The sequence below is a fragment of the Mercenaria mercenaria genome, unplaced genomic scaffold, assembly GCF_021730395.1.
Source record: "Mercenaria mercenaria strain notata unplaced genomic scaffold, MADL_Memer_1 contig_3133, whole genome shotgun sequence".
Taxonomy (NCBI): Eukaryota; Metazoa; Mollusca; class Bivalvia; order Venerida; family Veneridae; genus Mercenaria; species Mercenaria mercenaria.
The window spans coordinates 206-15852 of record NW_026461246.1 but is presented as its reverse complement, the minus strand read 5'-3'; the positions used below and the strand labels follow the sequence as shown (position 1 = coordinate 15852).

The following is a 15647-nucleotide window of genomic DNA, read 5'->3' as shown; positions in this document are numbered from 1 at the left end:
AATGTAACAATCAAACAAAATTGCATTTTAATTATTCTTATGCAATTAAATCAGATAAAGGAGAAGCTAAATTGGAATTAAAAATACAAAGAAAATAAAATTCTTCAAAGTTACAACGTAAAAGATAACAGAAAAAATGAATCTATTTCTATTAATTATGCTAATGAATTTAAAATGAATGATGTAATTTATATAGATGGTTTAAACGTTCTGAATATTCAATTAACAATTTATGGTTCTGTAATTTATCAATACCATTATCAAGAATATATCTTTTATCGTCATAACATGATAAAAACGTTTTATTTATAACATAACTGGAAAGATTGTGTTTATCACAACGAATAACTTTAAAGGTGTGATTACTTTGTGTTGAAGTCGCCATATGACCTATAATTGTGTCGGTGCGACGTTAAACCCAACAAAACAAACTTTGTATTGAATTAAACAAAGTATCTTTGTAATTTTTATGAACTATTGTTTTCTTAACAACATGCTTTTTAATTCCTTTACATTTTTAATATTAACTTCATTTTCTAATAAATATGAAACATTTTACTTCTTAATCTGACAAATTCAGCAATTGGAATGCGGCAGCTTCTTTTTGAATTTCCAATTCCCTTTTTTGTTGTAATCAAAATAACTCTGTTTTTGGGTTGTAATCACTATTATCAAAAAAATCTTTGTCCTATAAAAATCCTTCTGTGCATCTTTGGTTTTTATTTCATAACATAATGAATCAGTGTCAGTGAATAGTAATTTACAGTTGTCTTTATACTTTTCCTTAATGGAATTATAATGAAAATCGTACATTAAATATTTTGATAAATCTAGAATACACATTCCAATAAACAAGGTCTATTTAAATAAACTTTCTTTTTTTTTTATGAATCCCAAAACAAATTCTTATTAAACATTGTTGAACTAACAAATGAAGGTTTTGCTATATATTTTAAAAAAGATTTTCATCTGTGTTCATTTAATATTGATTCTTTTACGTAAATTCTCCATCGTCTTACTGAAAACTGAGTTGTTCATGAGTTTAAAAAAGTCTTTTACAAAAGAATTTTTTGCTTTAGATCTTTTTTGAGTATTAAAATCAATATATCCTTTTAACCAAGGACTTTCGTCAAAAGTTAATATTCTATGTATTTGTGTTACTTTTAATCCTAATTGTGTCTAAAGTTCTAGGTTTTTATAATGAACTACATAATTTTGCTTTTTCATTAAAGTTGGAACTAATTTTTTTACATTACATTTTCCTATTTGGAACTTACTTTTAATATTTTTTACTATAATTTGAAAGTCATTCGTCTGGTATTTTAATTTTTTCAGGAGCCAAAGGATAATCGCTGTGTACAGCATGTAATTCTTTTGGATATTCAAGATCACATTCAATTATAAAGTTAGTTTTACCTTTTGCAATCAATTTCTTATATAGTTTTTCGGTGACCCATTTAAAATTTCCAGTGGGTAAAGGTTGACACATAGCCCAACCGTAAAGGTTATTGGCGTCAAGGTACATAATGTATTTAGTTTCTAATTCAGGATCATAATCTTTCATATATTTATTGTTTGCTTTGCTGTGACGATTAGCTATATAACTTATTCCTCCTCTCAGTCCTTTTTCAATAAAAAGATACATATCAATATCAGTTATTAAATCCAGATTTATTCCAGTCATTTTTAACATTGCATCCCATGCTAACCCAGGACTACTAAAGTAATGACAAGGGTCAAGTTTATAATATTCCAAACATAGTTTTCTAAAATTTTCAAAAACATCAGCTAAATGTAATACGTCAGTTTTTAAATATATATCATGATATTCTCCCATTGTTTTAATTTTAAATTTATTCCAAACAGTTTTAGCATGCTCATATTCATTGTCAGATATATGTGTTTCGTTTAAAATTGAATAAAACGCTTCTTTAGGAGGTAATTCTGTTTCTTTGATTTTTTTTAATGAATCCATGTAATCATATGGATAAATACCTTTTGTTTTTAATAATTCAAGTGCAACCGAAGGTTTCAGCTTCGCAAGTTTACTTTTACTAAATTCTTGAAATGTGTACTTAAATTCTGGAATATTTTTTACTAAGTTATCCAGGATGGACATAAATTGAAAACTATCTATAAAAATCTAATCACTTACCATAAATGCCATATATTTTCCTATTGTTAGGAATTACATCAATTTTTTTTTTTAATTTTCCTATTTGTGCATAATAAAATGGCCATCATAACCTTTTAAAAATTATGAAAAATAACAGGAATTTCGTGTGTTAGTCTAAAATTAATATTACAGTCTTGATTAGCACTTCCTCTAAATTTTCCTGTTATATGATAGTGATCTCGGACCGGAATGTCATTTTCCTGATATTCTTTTTCACAGATATGACAAAAATTTTGTTTTTTAAATTCACTTTCATCTTTAGACATTCTCAAGTCTTTGTTAAAGTTTTCATTAAATATTTCCTTACAATATTCCTCTTCCTCAAGCATTTTTTCAATAAACTTATAAACTGCATTAGGACCTCTGTAAATTTGTGTTGGTTTAGTATATTTATCGTCATAACAACAAACAACTTTATAACCGTAACCGCAATCTATATGTTTTTGATATGGTTCAGTAAATGAAGATTCAGGTGATGGTAAAGCAGTTGATATTTTTTCAGTTATTGATTCAAAATCAGCATAAATTACGAAAGGTACTGTTAAACCTTTATAATAATTTTTAAAATGTACTTTAGTTCCCTCTTTTGGCATTTTTACAGCTTGAACGCCATTAATAGCTAAACAATTTGGAATATGTTCATTTAATATTCTTTCTTGTGAAAAATTTTGTAAACATGATTTGTAAAAATGTTTTTTATTTTTACATTTTGTTTTGTTCAACATTAATCTATTAACATCTTTTATCCAAACAAAATGGTTTATCTTATCTTTATTGATTAATAACATGTCACAATGTTCTTCAAATAGATATTTTGAAATGTACAATGGATAAATACTTGTAGGTTCTTCATAACCAACTATATTAAATGAAATATAATTCTGAGTTTCTATTTTAGGTATTTGATTTAATGTTACAGGAAATTTTATTCCTTTATAATTGAGTTATTCTATATGCTTTTTTATATTTTGAAACTCTTTGAGGATCTTTTTCAACAAGAAATTTGTAAGCTAAATGACACCATCTAAAACATTCATTATCATCATTCTTTATATTTATCAATCCTTTTCTATGATGTTGTAATGGTTTTGGTAATTCTAAATAACTAGAAGCAGCTAATGGATTATATTTATATCTATTTATATAATGAGCATCAACTGACTCTATTTTCTAGCCACTTCCTTCTGAAATCCAATTTCCAATTATATTTATTAATTCACCAAAGGCTTGATGTAAAGTGTTTTCTATTTCGTTTGTGTTAATAATTTCTAAAGCCTTTGATTGAAAATGAGCTGATTTATATATTGTATCCATTTTCGCAAAAGTTATTTTTAAAACAACATTTATTTTTATACCTTTTAAAGTTTTAAGTTCAGATTTAAGAATACTAAATGAGTCTTCTATATTTAAATATAATTGATTTTTCGGATCATTTCTATATGTAATTTTAATTTCAAATTTCTTAAAATATTGCTTTGTAGATTTCTCAATTTCTCTAACAGCCATCTATATATTATATTTAGAAAAAAAATCTCTAAGTTAAAAAATAAATAAATAAAGTTTAAGAAGAAATAAAATATTTAAATTTATATCTTTTTCTATTAGTTTTTGATATTCCACTTTTTACTCTATTTTTCCCTTCACTGCACATTTTTTTAATCCAGAATTAAAATCAAGGTCTTTAAATGCTGCGTAAGTGCTTCTATATATTTTTTCTTCATTAGTATCATAATCGGTTGCAATAACTGTTTTAGGATTGTTTCGATGATTATTTGGTCTGGGACAATCACATAATATTTCATTGTTTTACTTTTCAGGTAATAAACAACCACAATCCCATTCAAATAAATTCTTTTTTAAAAGATAAGGATCTATAACATTTTGTAATTTATCAATCACATGTCTTTTATAATCATCGCTAACTATTTGATTAAGTTTTGATTTAATAACCTTTCTTCTTTTTAGTACTTTTTTATATGATTTTTTATCTTCATTCATTATTTCTCCTAAAGTGCTAAATAATTTTGGCATAATCATTCTATCTACCTTTCTATTAACCATCTATATAATATACTTATAATACTTATAGAAAAAAAATCTTTTAAAACGCACGTAAAAATACATTCAGCAATCTAAATTTAATATAACTATTCTTCTTTTTTATTTTTATATCCGTTAAGTTTAAATTCCTTCATATGCATTTCAAGAGGCATTGAATAGTCTTTTTCTTTCTGCATTTCTAACAGTATTGTAAAAATATTCTGAATAACTTTATTTGAATCTTCTTTATTTACTATTCCAATTCGTGCTTTTGTTATTAGTTGTTTTATTTTGTGGTGATGTAATTTAAAATAGCTTTTTTGTCTTCAACTTTTAGTCTATTAATAAATATAGTAATTACTGATGGAACAGCGCCAGCAAATGCCACAAATATAGGAATAGCAGGAACAAGTACTAATGCAGTTGAGCAACCAAAAATACCTGCTGTAATTTGTAATCCTGTATTTACTCTTCCACAAAATTTATAACTTGTTCTATAAGCAGCAGCAAGTTTAGTTAAGTGGTCTATTAATTGATCTGTTGTTTCTATTCCATTAGAAATTAGATTTTTGTTACTCATTTATATAATATATTTTTTAAATTAAATTTCTTCCAATTCACTAAACGGGATCCAGCTATTATTTTTTTTACTATAACCTTTCCATTTTACTAAAGCTTGTTTTTTCTTATAGTATCGTCTAATAACTTTTTCTATTCTGAAAACCTCTTGTTTAGTAGGTAAAAGTTCTTGCTCATAAAATGAACCCTGAATTATTTCATCATTTACATCTTTTATAGTGTATGTTCTGGGATTTGTATTATTAATTCCATAAATTATAAATATTTCCTCTGTCCAGTTTGGTGTATATCCTTTTTCAAAATGTCGTTTAAGTTTGCTTAAGCGAACTCGATCACGAATTTTAAACTTCGGTTTACTCTTTGGTATCTTTAAATTACCATATAAATTAAAGTAAACAGTACCTTTATTTAAGTTTTTACTGGCTTCAGTTGGTGTCATTTTTATACTAGAATGTTTTCTTTTGTTATATTTATCAACCATATCCTGTAAATTATTTAAATAAGTGTAAGTATTATTTGCTGTAAAATATTTCCACATTATTTTTTTTAAACTTCTATTAAATCTTTCAATTACTACAGCTTTTCCTTCATTAAATCTATGATACATGTTAATCTTATTTTTATTCAAAATGATTCAAACTTTTTATTATAAAATTCTTTTCCCTTTATCTACCCATAAATTTGTTTGGTGTTCTACCTTCAGAAATTATTTTTTCAAATGCTTCATAACAGATTCTCAAGTTTTTTTTCTTTAATGGAATAACCCAAGCATATTTGCTAAATATATCAATAACGGTTAACAAATACTTTACACCTTTATTATATTTTGCAAAAAGCTTGCATATCAACTAAATCAGCAGACCAAGTATCATCAATATCATTAACTATCACCCGTCGTTTCGTAAATTTTCGTTTAATTGGTTTATGTAATTCTTCTGCTAATTCATCACTCCGTGTTATTTCGGGGGTCTTTTTGAGTAAGCTTTTAGCTTCCAAGGACTTACGTCCAAGTAAATACTCAATCTCAATATGCAATCTTTTCTCCAAATGTTTTTGATTTAGTGTTCTTTAAATCGGAAAGCATTTGCTTGTCACATGTACCTTTTTTACACCGCTGTCGTAGCAAAAGTCATGGTCCATACATACTGCGTCTAGTTCATTAACAGGAGGTCCGTTATCCAAAGGAATTCCTCGCCCACAATAGTTATATCCTGGGAGTGTTAAACCTTTCTTAGGTAATTATTATTATTATTATACCAGATTTATATAGCGCCCTTTTCACGATCAATTTCACGTTCAAAGGCGCTTTACATAGTTCAAATGCAGCCACACAGGGTGCATAATTCATCCTCTACTAGTACAGACACAGAGCGATCTGACCAGAGGGACAGAGCGAGACAAAGCCCCCACGACAGAGAGATCAGAAATCAGATACAGTCTAGTCCGGTTAACTTAGCCTAGCTCGTTGCGAATAGACAGCCAGGTTCTTTAACGTCCCCAGGGTTTAGCACTGATACACGCAAGGATTGCCTGGGTTCCGACCATACCACCTCTAGTTGGTGGAAACACTGAAAGCGTTTCTGAAAATTCCCGAGTAGCGGGCCGGGGATCGAACCCCGACCCTCGGGTTTGGGAAGGCCAGTGTGCAAACCACTGAGCTAACCGTTAAAAGGTACATGCTTTATGAATATATAAATTACCCCTACTTTTAACAAACTTTGATTTCATTCTTCAACAAGATGACAGGTAGCCATTATCTTTTTTCTCCCGTTTTTTTGCTGTAACATAATGAGGATTTATATTATCAATAAATCTTCTTTCTTTCAAACAATATATTTTATTCTGTAAACTCATCTATATCATATGTATTTAAACCTTTTTACTGGGTTTAAAACCTGTGGGTTTTAAAAAGGCCGGCATTGGTCAGTTTAAACCAGTGGCAAAAGGTTAAATGAGGTAAAACAGCGCTTATAACCTTAATCATCTAACTACTATCACTATTAGTAAATGGTCGTGGTACAATTTGTTTCGAAATATTACGGGGGTACATTAGTAAGTTAACGCAGCTGTAGTTAACATTCTGACAGAATAAAATCTGAAAAGTAGATCCCTCGGAAGCACCGAAAACAAGGCAAACAGTGAAAATTGCAGACTCGGTTTGATTGAGTCTGTTCATGAGCAGTAATGGAAAATGCAACACTGCCCACGCCCCCTAGAACCGGCTTAAGCAGTATTCAATCTTCAAATCTAAATGAGTTGAAATCAATGATACCCGAAGGATTTACGACAGTGAAAAATCTAACTGGTAACTTAATCAACTAGGTAACATAATGTGTGTTTTTTAAATGGTTGACTATTTTATCATTTTTACTACGTGTTACTGGGCTCTGTTATTTTATTGATGGGTGTGGGTATAACAAATATGTAACAAATTATATGTAAATTATTTCAATTTAGTTTGGCTGAAGGATCCACCTGGAAGTCTTAAGGTAAAAGAACGAACAGAGGACATGGAAAAACGGATAAATAAATTCGAGGAGGATGAAGTAAGATTAAGTTGTCTTCCTTCCCGAATCCTAGTCTGTTACATGATATTCTACAATTAAAGTTTTTACAACCAAACGACCAGACAATATAACAATACTGTACACAGTCTATGGTGTTATTTAAAAGAATTGCCATCTCTCAACCTGTAAAGGCATTTGTGACAAGTGCCTTATTTTTAATTTCCTATTGATTGCTGCTGAAGAAAGTTGTTGAATGCATTACAGATATGTAATATAGCACTTTTAACTAATTCAATTACATAAAATCCTGTGTTTCTTGTGTGATAACAAAATGAATTGTAAGAAGTTTTATAATTTCACTTTACCTTTTATAAAAAAAAATACCGCAACCGTTAGAATATATTTGTGTTGTTACGACCGCCTTCTATTTTGGAGTCATATTACCTCCCTTTAAAGGAATAATTAGTAGAAAATGTTGTAAAATACCTTCTGCTCGGCAGTCGTTGGTGGCTATTATAGGAAAAACATGTAACAAGTATAGATACAAATGCTCTCAACATTGAAAGCCACATACTGGGCTGACCACACTTAAAACCGGATTCATAATACATGTAGAACAAAAAGGAATAACCAAGAACGTTAGTAAGAAAACTGGGGGCCATTGAACACCGACATTTGATTTGCAATGGTATGTTACACTCAATAAATTCAAAACAATTAATATAAAGAACAACGATCGTTCTACCGACTTGTTATATATCTCAAATAAGCTTCTTATAAATTGCTAATTCAGATTTGGTTTTAAAATACAATAGCAATTTAAAGACACTTCTGAGATAAGGTATATCAAAATCCCTTTGTTTTATATTAGTATAAGGTTTACAAACTTCGTAAGATTTTGGGTCATGGCAATTTTCCAACTGTATGTGGTAAAGTCATTAAACGTTTTATAAATAGAGATTATGACCCTACTGATTTAAGACACAGCGCAAGTTTGGTGTTCAGCCCTTTTACAGTTGGACGCTACGCTTTCTTCTTTGATTGTGTTTGACGAAACAGGTGGAGGAATCTATGATAAGTAGTTCTTAAATCCCACCAGGACTGAGCTAATTTGATTTTCGTTTTCTTGCCTGTTTCGTCGGGCCTTTAATGGTGTTTCCGTTGTTGCTCTGTCTTCTGCAAAGGCATTGCGTACATGCGTTTTAGGTTCTTAAGGATTACATTTATATATACAAGAGCAGTTTTGTGTTTTACATTACATGCTTTGTGTTGCCTTTGCATATGTTAGGGTTTCACCTGACGGGGAGAACTTTTATTTACATTGTCCTGTGACTTTTAAACATGGTGGGGGTAAGAGTGAGGTTAGGTGCACCAAAAACTAGTTTAAACTCCTCAGTGGTGGTTTTGCGTGCCCGTGTTCCTTTATTTGTTTGTTGTGTCCTTTTGTGTATTCTGTGTTTGCTGTATGTGCGCGTGTGCGCGCGTGCGTGTGTGCGTTTGTGTGTGTGTTGATATTGTGCGCGTCCGCTTGGGTTTGCGTTTAGGGAGGCTGCAGTTTTAGAACGTTGCTTTTGCTGTTGGATATTCTTTCTTGTTTTTTGGCGTCAAGTACGGCAACATGCCTGAAAAGACCTTAATGGACACGATTACAAAAATACCATAACAAATGTAATTCATCATCTGGATAAAATTTGGAACGCTTTATTCAATTTTCTGTTATTCCTTTATTTTGCATTTTAAGCATTTATTCTGTCTGTACATAACACTTTGTTATACAGTTTGCATGTGTGATTCATGTGTAATACTCAGATAATTAGTTCTAAAAATGTATAAAGTTCGAAGTCGCCAAGGTATCTACAGGTTACTCTATTTGAAACAACAATCTTTTATTTCAAGGATATCGGGAGCCAATGTGTGTAATCTATATATTGTCAATCTGAACTCTCGTTCCAAGTAATAAACTGGCAAAACTTATGTTTTTGTCTTTATCAGATTTACATGATGAAGAAAGGTGGAAAAAAGAGGTGTGTCATTATTGGAAACACAACGTTCAATAGCCTAAAAGAGTTACCGGGATGTTCAAAAGATTGCTCATATCTCTCTGAGTTATTCAATCAACTTGGTTTTAAAGTAACAATAGAAAAAGATATTACATCTAAGGTAAAGTAAAGCTGTTTATTTAGAATTTTCTGTACGCTTTTGTGATAAATATGTTTTATTATCATACATGTATTTGTGAAAATATTGCATCTTGTGTACACTCGGCAAAACACTTTTCAGTATTGAACACATATATTTTTATAAAGTCATCTCTTTTTAAGACTTTAAAGTGTACCCATTTCTCTCGCAAATACGAGAGAAAAGTATATTTGATACCTTTAAGTCAGCAATTTACTATACAGTTGATTTACTTAACAAGTCTGAAACCCACGTCATAAATTAGTTATTTTCAAAGACGTGCTGTCATTGGTAAACTTATTGATGACATCTTTGAGTTAAAAATTGCTGAAAGAAAAATAAATTATTCAATGCTTCTTGAAATGCATATCAGGGAATTTAAGTTGAACGGATACAGAGATAGCGATAAGGATAGGAAATCCTGAGAGTAAATTACACTTAAAATATGCCTAATGTGCGTTTTTTTCTTAAATAGTTTTCTTTATGTATAATATAAAGAGATCGTAAGCAGCTGTTTTGATTCTATAATTAAGATAAAATTGGCGTGTACTTTAGCTGGAAAAGTTCAATTGATAAAAATGTGCTCTGAACGTGCAAATCGAGTAAAATGTGGAATACAAAATGTTGACGGAAAAATTTAAATATCTTGAATCAGACTGAGATAAATTGAGGAATCTTCAAAGACGATACGTCAAGTAAATGAAACCTTATTATGCCCCCCTTAAAAGAAGGAGGGGTATATTGTTTTGCAATTGGGTCTCGGCGTCTCGTAGTCGGTCGGAATGTAACCCAATCCGTTTCCGATGAAACTCAAAAAACTTTTTGGGCCTAGGACTAACATTGATATGGGTTATCAGCCCCACGATGACCCCTTTTGATTTTGAGGTCTGTATGTCAAGGCAATCACGTGCCCCAAATAGAAAACGGTTTCCGGGATGAAAACTCAAGAACCCTTGGGGCCAGGATCATAAGTTGATAGGGAGGTTGGTCATACCGCCTAACCCTTTGTTTTTGAGGTCTTTTAAAAGCCCAGGTCACAGTCCCCTAACTTTAAAAGGGTTTCCGGTGAAACCAAAATCTTGGGCGGGACAAAAAGATAAAAAGAGGGGGTCATGACCACAATCCCCTATTGTTTTTGAGTGTATGCAAACGGGGCACATGACCGGGAACAAAAAAATATTTTCCCCCGGCCCAAATAACTCAAGAACGCTTGGGTCGTGCCCCGGAAAAAGATAGTTATGGCCATGCCCAAAAAAGGACCTCTATTGATTTGAGGTCATTAGGTCAAAGGGTCAAGGCACATTGGCCAGGAAACGTTAAATGGTTTCTGATCTTCATGCCAAAAACCTTGGGCCTAGGGCTTTGATTTTTGGTATGTAGCACAATCAGTGGTCCTCTACCAAAATGTTCAAAATTTTTCCCTGGGGTAAATATGGTCCCACCAGGGGGGAAAAGGGTTATATAAAAATTATAAAAAAAAACCTTTTGTCCAAAACCCAGGGCCTAGGGCTTTGATATTTTTGTAATGAAACATCTGTGGTCCTACAAAATTTTTCAAATTTCCCTAGGTCAATGGGTCGCACTGGGGTCACTGGGTTTTCATAGACTTATTAGGAAAAACTTTGAAAATCTTCTTGGCTTTGATATTTTGTAATGTAGCATCATCTAGTGGTTCCCTACCAAAATTTGTTCTAATTATCTCCCTAGGGTCAAATATGGCCCCACCCCAGGGGTCACATGGTTCATATAGACTTATATAGGGAAAAACTTAGAATCTTCATGTCCATAACTTACATCATTTCAATTTGGACCACATGTATAGTTTTGAGTGGCAAGATGAACCTTGACATGAGTTGACCTTGATCTTGACCTAGTGACCTACTTTCACATTTCTGTAGCTACAGCCTTCAAATTTTGACCACATGCATAGGCTTGTGTACCGAAAAAACTTCGACCTTGTTATTGACCTAGTGACCTATTTTCACATTTTTGAAGGTACAGGCTTCAAATTTGGACCCCTTTTGGAGCTCTTGTTAGTCTTGTTTTTAATATTCTTGATTCTTCTTGAAAAGATATTAAAAATAAATTTTGTTGCAAAAGTAACATTTACACACTAGCCAGTAAAGAACTACATATAAATCAAGATATGTTTAATCAAAGGCTTTAAATATTTTCAATGTAAATAAAATAAGAAACACTTCGTTTCAAGCTTTGATGAAATGATAAACAAAATTAGTATCTAGATTTCAGAAGTTAGTAGATGGAGATAGAGTCAGTAGATGCTCATTATATGATAGATATAAATATAGTCCCTTAGTTTCTTCAAGTTATCTATTATATTTACTAAGGTAATTACAACATCAAAGAAAACGAATTACTAAATATAAAGAACGATGATAATGAATGGTATAGGTGGTGCCATTTAGCTTACGAACTTCCTGTTAATGAAAACAAACAAGAACACATATCAAATTGGGAATGCCATCTTCCCCAAAACGAAACCCACAACACACAGACGTGCACGCCACACACACACACACACACACGCACGCACGCACGCGCGCACACACACATTCGCATACAAAGACAAAACGAACAAATAAAGGAACACAGTTAGGCACGGCCCTGGAACGGTCAGTTTCAAAATATAAGTAAATATATTTATTTGAAAGACTTGCCTACACTGAAATCAAATTTCCTGTAACATTAACTTAAATACATGTACCTTAAATGGAACTCATTTAAAGTTTGTTTACAAAAGTTACAACACTGTCCAATTGTAGATTTTAAACTTTCAGTATAAAGACCATTGTGATATGTAATTAATCAAAGAATATGACGATAAAGTAATTCGACTCAAAAACAAAGTTTTCTCAAAGGACCACAGGTTCTGATTCACTATGTCTGGATTGAGACTTTAATATTTAATAAAACAGGCGACAAACATAAACAGCATTTCTGCAAACCATGCTTACAATGTTGTTTTTTTTCTCAGAAAGAGTATTAAATCAGCATATACCGAATGCCACAAGAGATAGGTAAGGTATATTTTAAAAGTTATCATAAACAATTAATGGCACCTTTTTAGCTCACCCGAGCCAAAGGCTCATAGTGAGCTTTTGTGACCGCTCAATGTCCGTCGTCCGTCGTCAGTCGTGCGTCCGTCAACATTTTCTTAAAAAAATCTTCTTCTTGAAAACCACTGGGCAGAATTACACCAACCTTCACAGGATTGATCCTTGGGTGGTCCCCTTTCAAAATTGTTCAAAGAATTTAATTCCATGCAGAACTCCGGTTGCCATGGCAACCGAAAGGAAAAACTTTGAAAATCTATTTGTCCAAAACCGCAAGGCGTAGATATTTAGCATGTGACATCATCTGATGGTTCTCTACCAAGATTGTCCAAATTGTGCCACTGGGGTGAAAAGAGGCCCCACCCCGGGGGTCACAAATTTTACATAGACTTATATAGTAAAAAACTTTAAAAATCTTTTTGTCTAAAACCACATCACCTAGGCCTTTGTTATTTTGTATGTAGCATTGCCTTGTGGTCCTCTACCAGAATTGTTCAAACTATTTCCCTTGGTTGAAAAGAGGCCTTTCCCTGGGGGTACCAAGTTTAACATAGACTTATATAGGAAAAAAAATTAAAGATCTTCTTATCTGAAAGTTCAAGGCCTAGGCATTTGATAAAAGGTGTGTGCCTAGTGGATCTCTAACAAGTTTTGTTTTCAAATTATGCCCCTGGGATGAAAAGATCCCCCGCCCCGGGGGTTACTTGTTATAATTATGAGTTATATAAGAAAAAATACTTCAAAAATTATCAGATCATATTTCCTGGACTGTTTAATTATAATTACCTGATGACTCAAGCGATTAGGGATCACTTGACTGTGACCTTGACCTACTGACCTACTTTCTTGTTTTTTAAGATTAAGCCTGGAAATTTGGATGACATGTACAGTTTTGCACACCGATTTTAAAACTGTATTTCAGTGACCATGAATGTGACCGACCTACTTACCTACCTTCTAATATTTTAGCATCAGTTTGTCATTTGAAACATGTGGCTCATATTACTCAGGTGAGCGATTCAGGGTCATTATTACCCTCTTGTTGTAATTTATACCATCTTTTAAAACTTCATTTACTGAGACAAAGTCTTCGTAACTTTTCTCTCTACCATATCAAAACAAACATATTGTGGTTACGTCTGCTAATTAGTTTGTTGTTATGATGATAAATATACTAATCCAACGCAAGCCTTCTGCAGTTTATCAATTTATCAAAGCAGTACACGAAGAAGAAACACATTGTAAGAAAATAATCAAAAAACAATTTAACAAAGATATAAAAATGCCTATGAAAGATGAGGCTTTATCTAAAAACAGACTTCCTGTTATATTTTTGGTGAAAAAAGGTCAGAGATCATTATCAAATAGCAGGGAATTAAAATCTAGTGCTCACTCAAATTTTAATATTAATTACAGACTATCAAACAAAATTCCTGTTATTTTCCCCAATTTAAAATGTTATGACAGGTATTTTTATTACCATGCTTGGTGATTGCTTTACCATTATTGGTTATTGCAACACTTTTCTTTACTGTCTTTGCAACAACGAATTCCAGCTTAGTTTCTATCCTGATTTTAGCTTTTACTGTGGAGTGTGTTGACAATATTGAAGCTGTTTCCCATAAGTTTTAAATTTATCATTCATTTCTAAGAAGGTTATTAAATAATGTGCCATGGCCATCACCTCTGTGTGAAGCTGCCATTTCAAGATCAAATTGATCTTCTGCAGTTTTTCTTCAAATTGTGTTTAACAAATCTTACTTTTTTATCAGTTTATTTTTTTTTTCTGTTTTAATTATTCATGAAACATATTCTGTTTTCCTCAACTTCAGCAATCTTGTCTTAAGCTAACGGTTAAGCTAACGACCGGTTAACTTTTAAGGCTATGTGTCAACATTTCAGAAGATATAGAAAAACAAATGTATAAGTTAAGGACTATGAACAATAAAAAATCTTTACAGTAAAATCAAAAGTTCACACTAGTCGTTCCAAGCAAGACAAAAATTTTGAATAAAAAATAAACATGCGATTAAACTAACAGCAGGTTAAAGTTTCAAACAACTCAACACGGGGTCGGTCATCTTCCAAAATTATTCAAATTGTTCCGTTTATTTGCACAAGGGGCTGAGGAGTTAAAGATAGAGCATGTCTCCGATCGAGGTCTCTTCCGGAAGTGCTGAAATAATTTAACGTTCCTTTAAGACCCTCTGCTAAGATTGTTTAAGTTAATATTCTGATATGTCGAAAAGCATGGTCAACAGGGGCCTTGATCACATTACCGTATATGTATTATGTGGAAATTCTTCTGGTAGGAAACTGCTATCCCAGTTTGTTAACAATTTCACGCAAATGAATCGTCAAAAGCACTGCCGTCGTGGGGCGTGGCCATTTTGCATTTTATGAACTTAAAAAACGTTTTGTAAAAAAAGCAGGGTCCATTTTGTAAAAGGTATTCACAAATTTTGGTGACTCTCTACTTAGAGTTTTCATATTCTTCCGTTTCGTCAAAAATCATGGCCGCAAGGGGAATGGGGCGTGATCATTTTTTCCTATATGTTTATAATAAATTTAGAAAGCTTTTTGTATGAAACCTCTAGCAAAATCTTGAAAAAAGAGAACAATTATGGTCAATGTGTGAACGTCTTTAAATATTTTTCAAATTATACCGATTCACCAAAATACATGGCCGCCAGGAGACGTGGTCTCTTCTCCCTTTATGTATATAATAGGCAATTTAACAAATATCCCTTTCAGAAACTGCTTGCACAATTTTAAAATAGTTTCTCTTCGAGACCTGAACGAAGATGTTGCATAATATTCTACTTCGGCAAAACATTGTCTGCCAGATGTTTTGGTTACTTTTCCCTGTTTAAAAGTAGTGGGAAATCTACAAACATTCCGGCCTGAAATTGCTTTTGTTTGGTATTCTATGTAATCATTCCCTCAACCTTTTACTCCGCTCCCTATCACTCACGCAAAACACACACATTACCTGCTTGTATTTATTCAATAGACACTTTTTAATATTATGACTAATTACCATAATTGTAGAGATATTTGCCTTACATAGCCATTTACCTAAACTGTAAAAGC

The 15647-nt window shown here is 31.9% G+C and overlaps 1 protein-coding gene across 1 annotated transcript in view; it reads left to right on the top strand.

Moving 5' to 3' along the window:
- The window catches only part of LOC128552764 (uncharacterized), a gene marked incomplete at its 3' end in the record, with an annotated part of 70243 nt that extends 60781 nt beyond the window's left edge, over nt 1-9462 (top strand). The window contains exons 9-10 of the mRNA XM_053533826.1: nt 7253-7341; nt 9295-9462. Coding sequence (XP_053389801.1) covers nt 7253-7341; nt 9295-9462 — 257 coding nt within the window. The remainder of the gene's footprint in view (nt 1-7252; nt 7342-9294) is intronic.
- Between the last annotated feature and the right edge of the window lie 6185 nt (nt 9463-15647).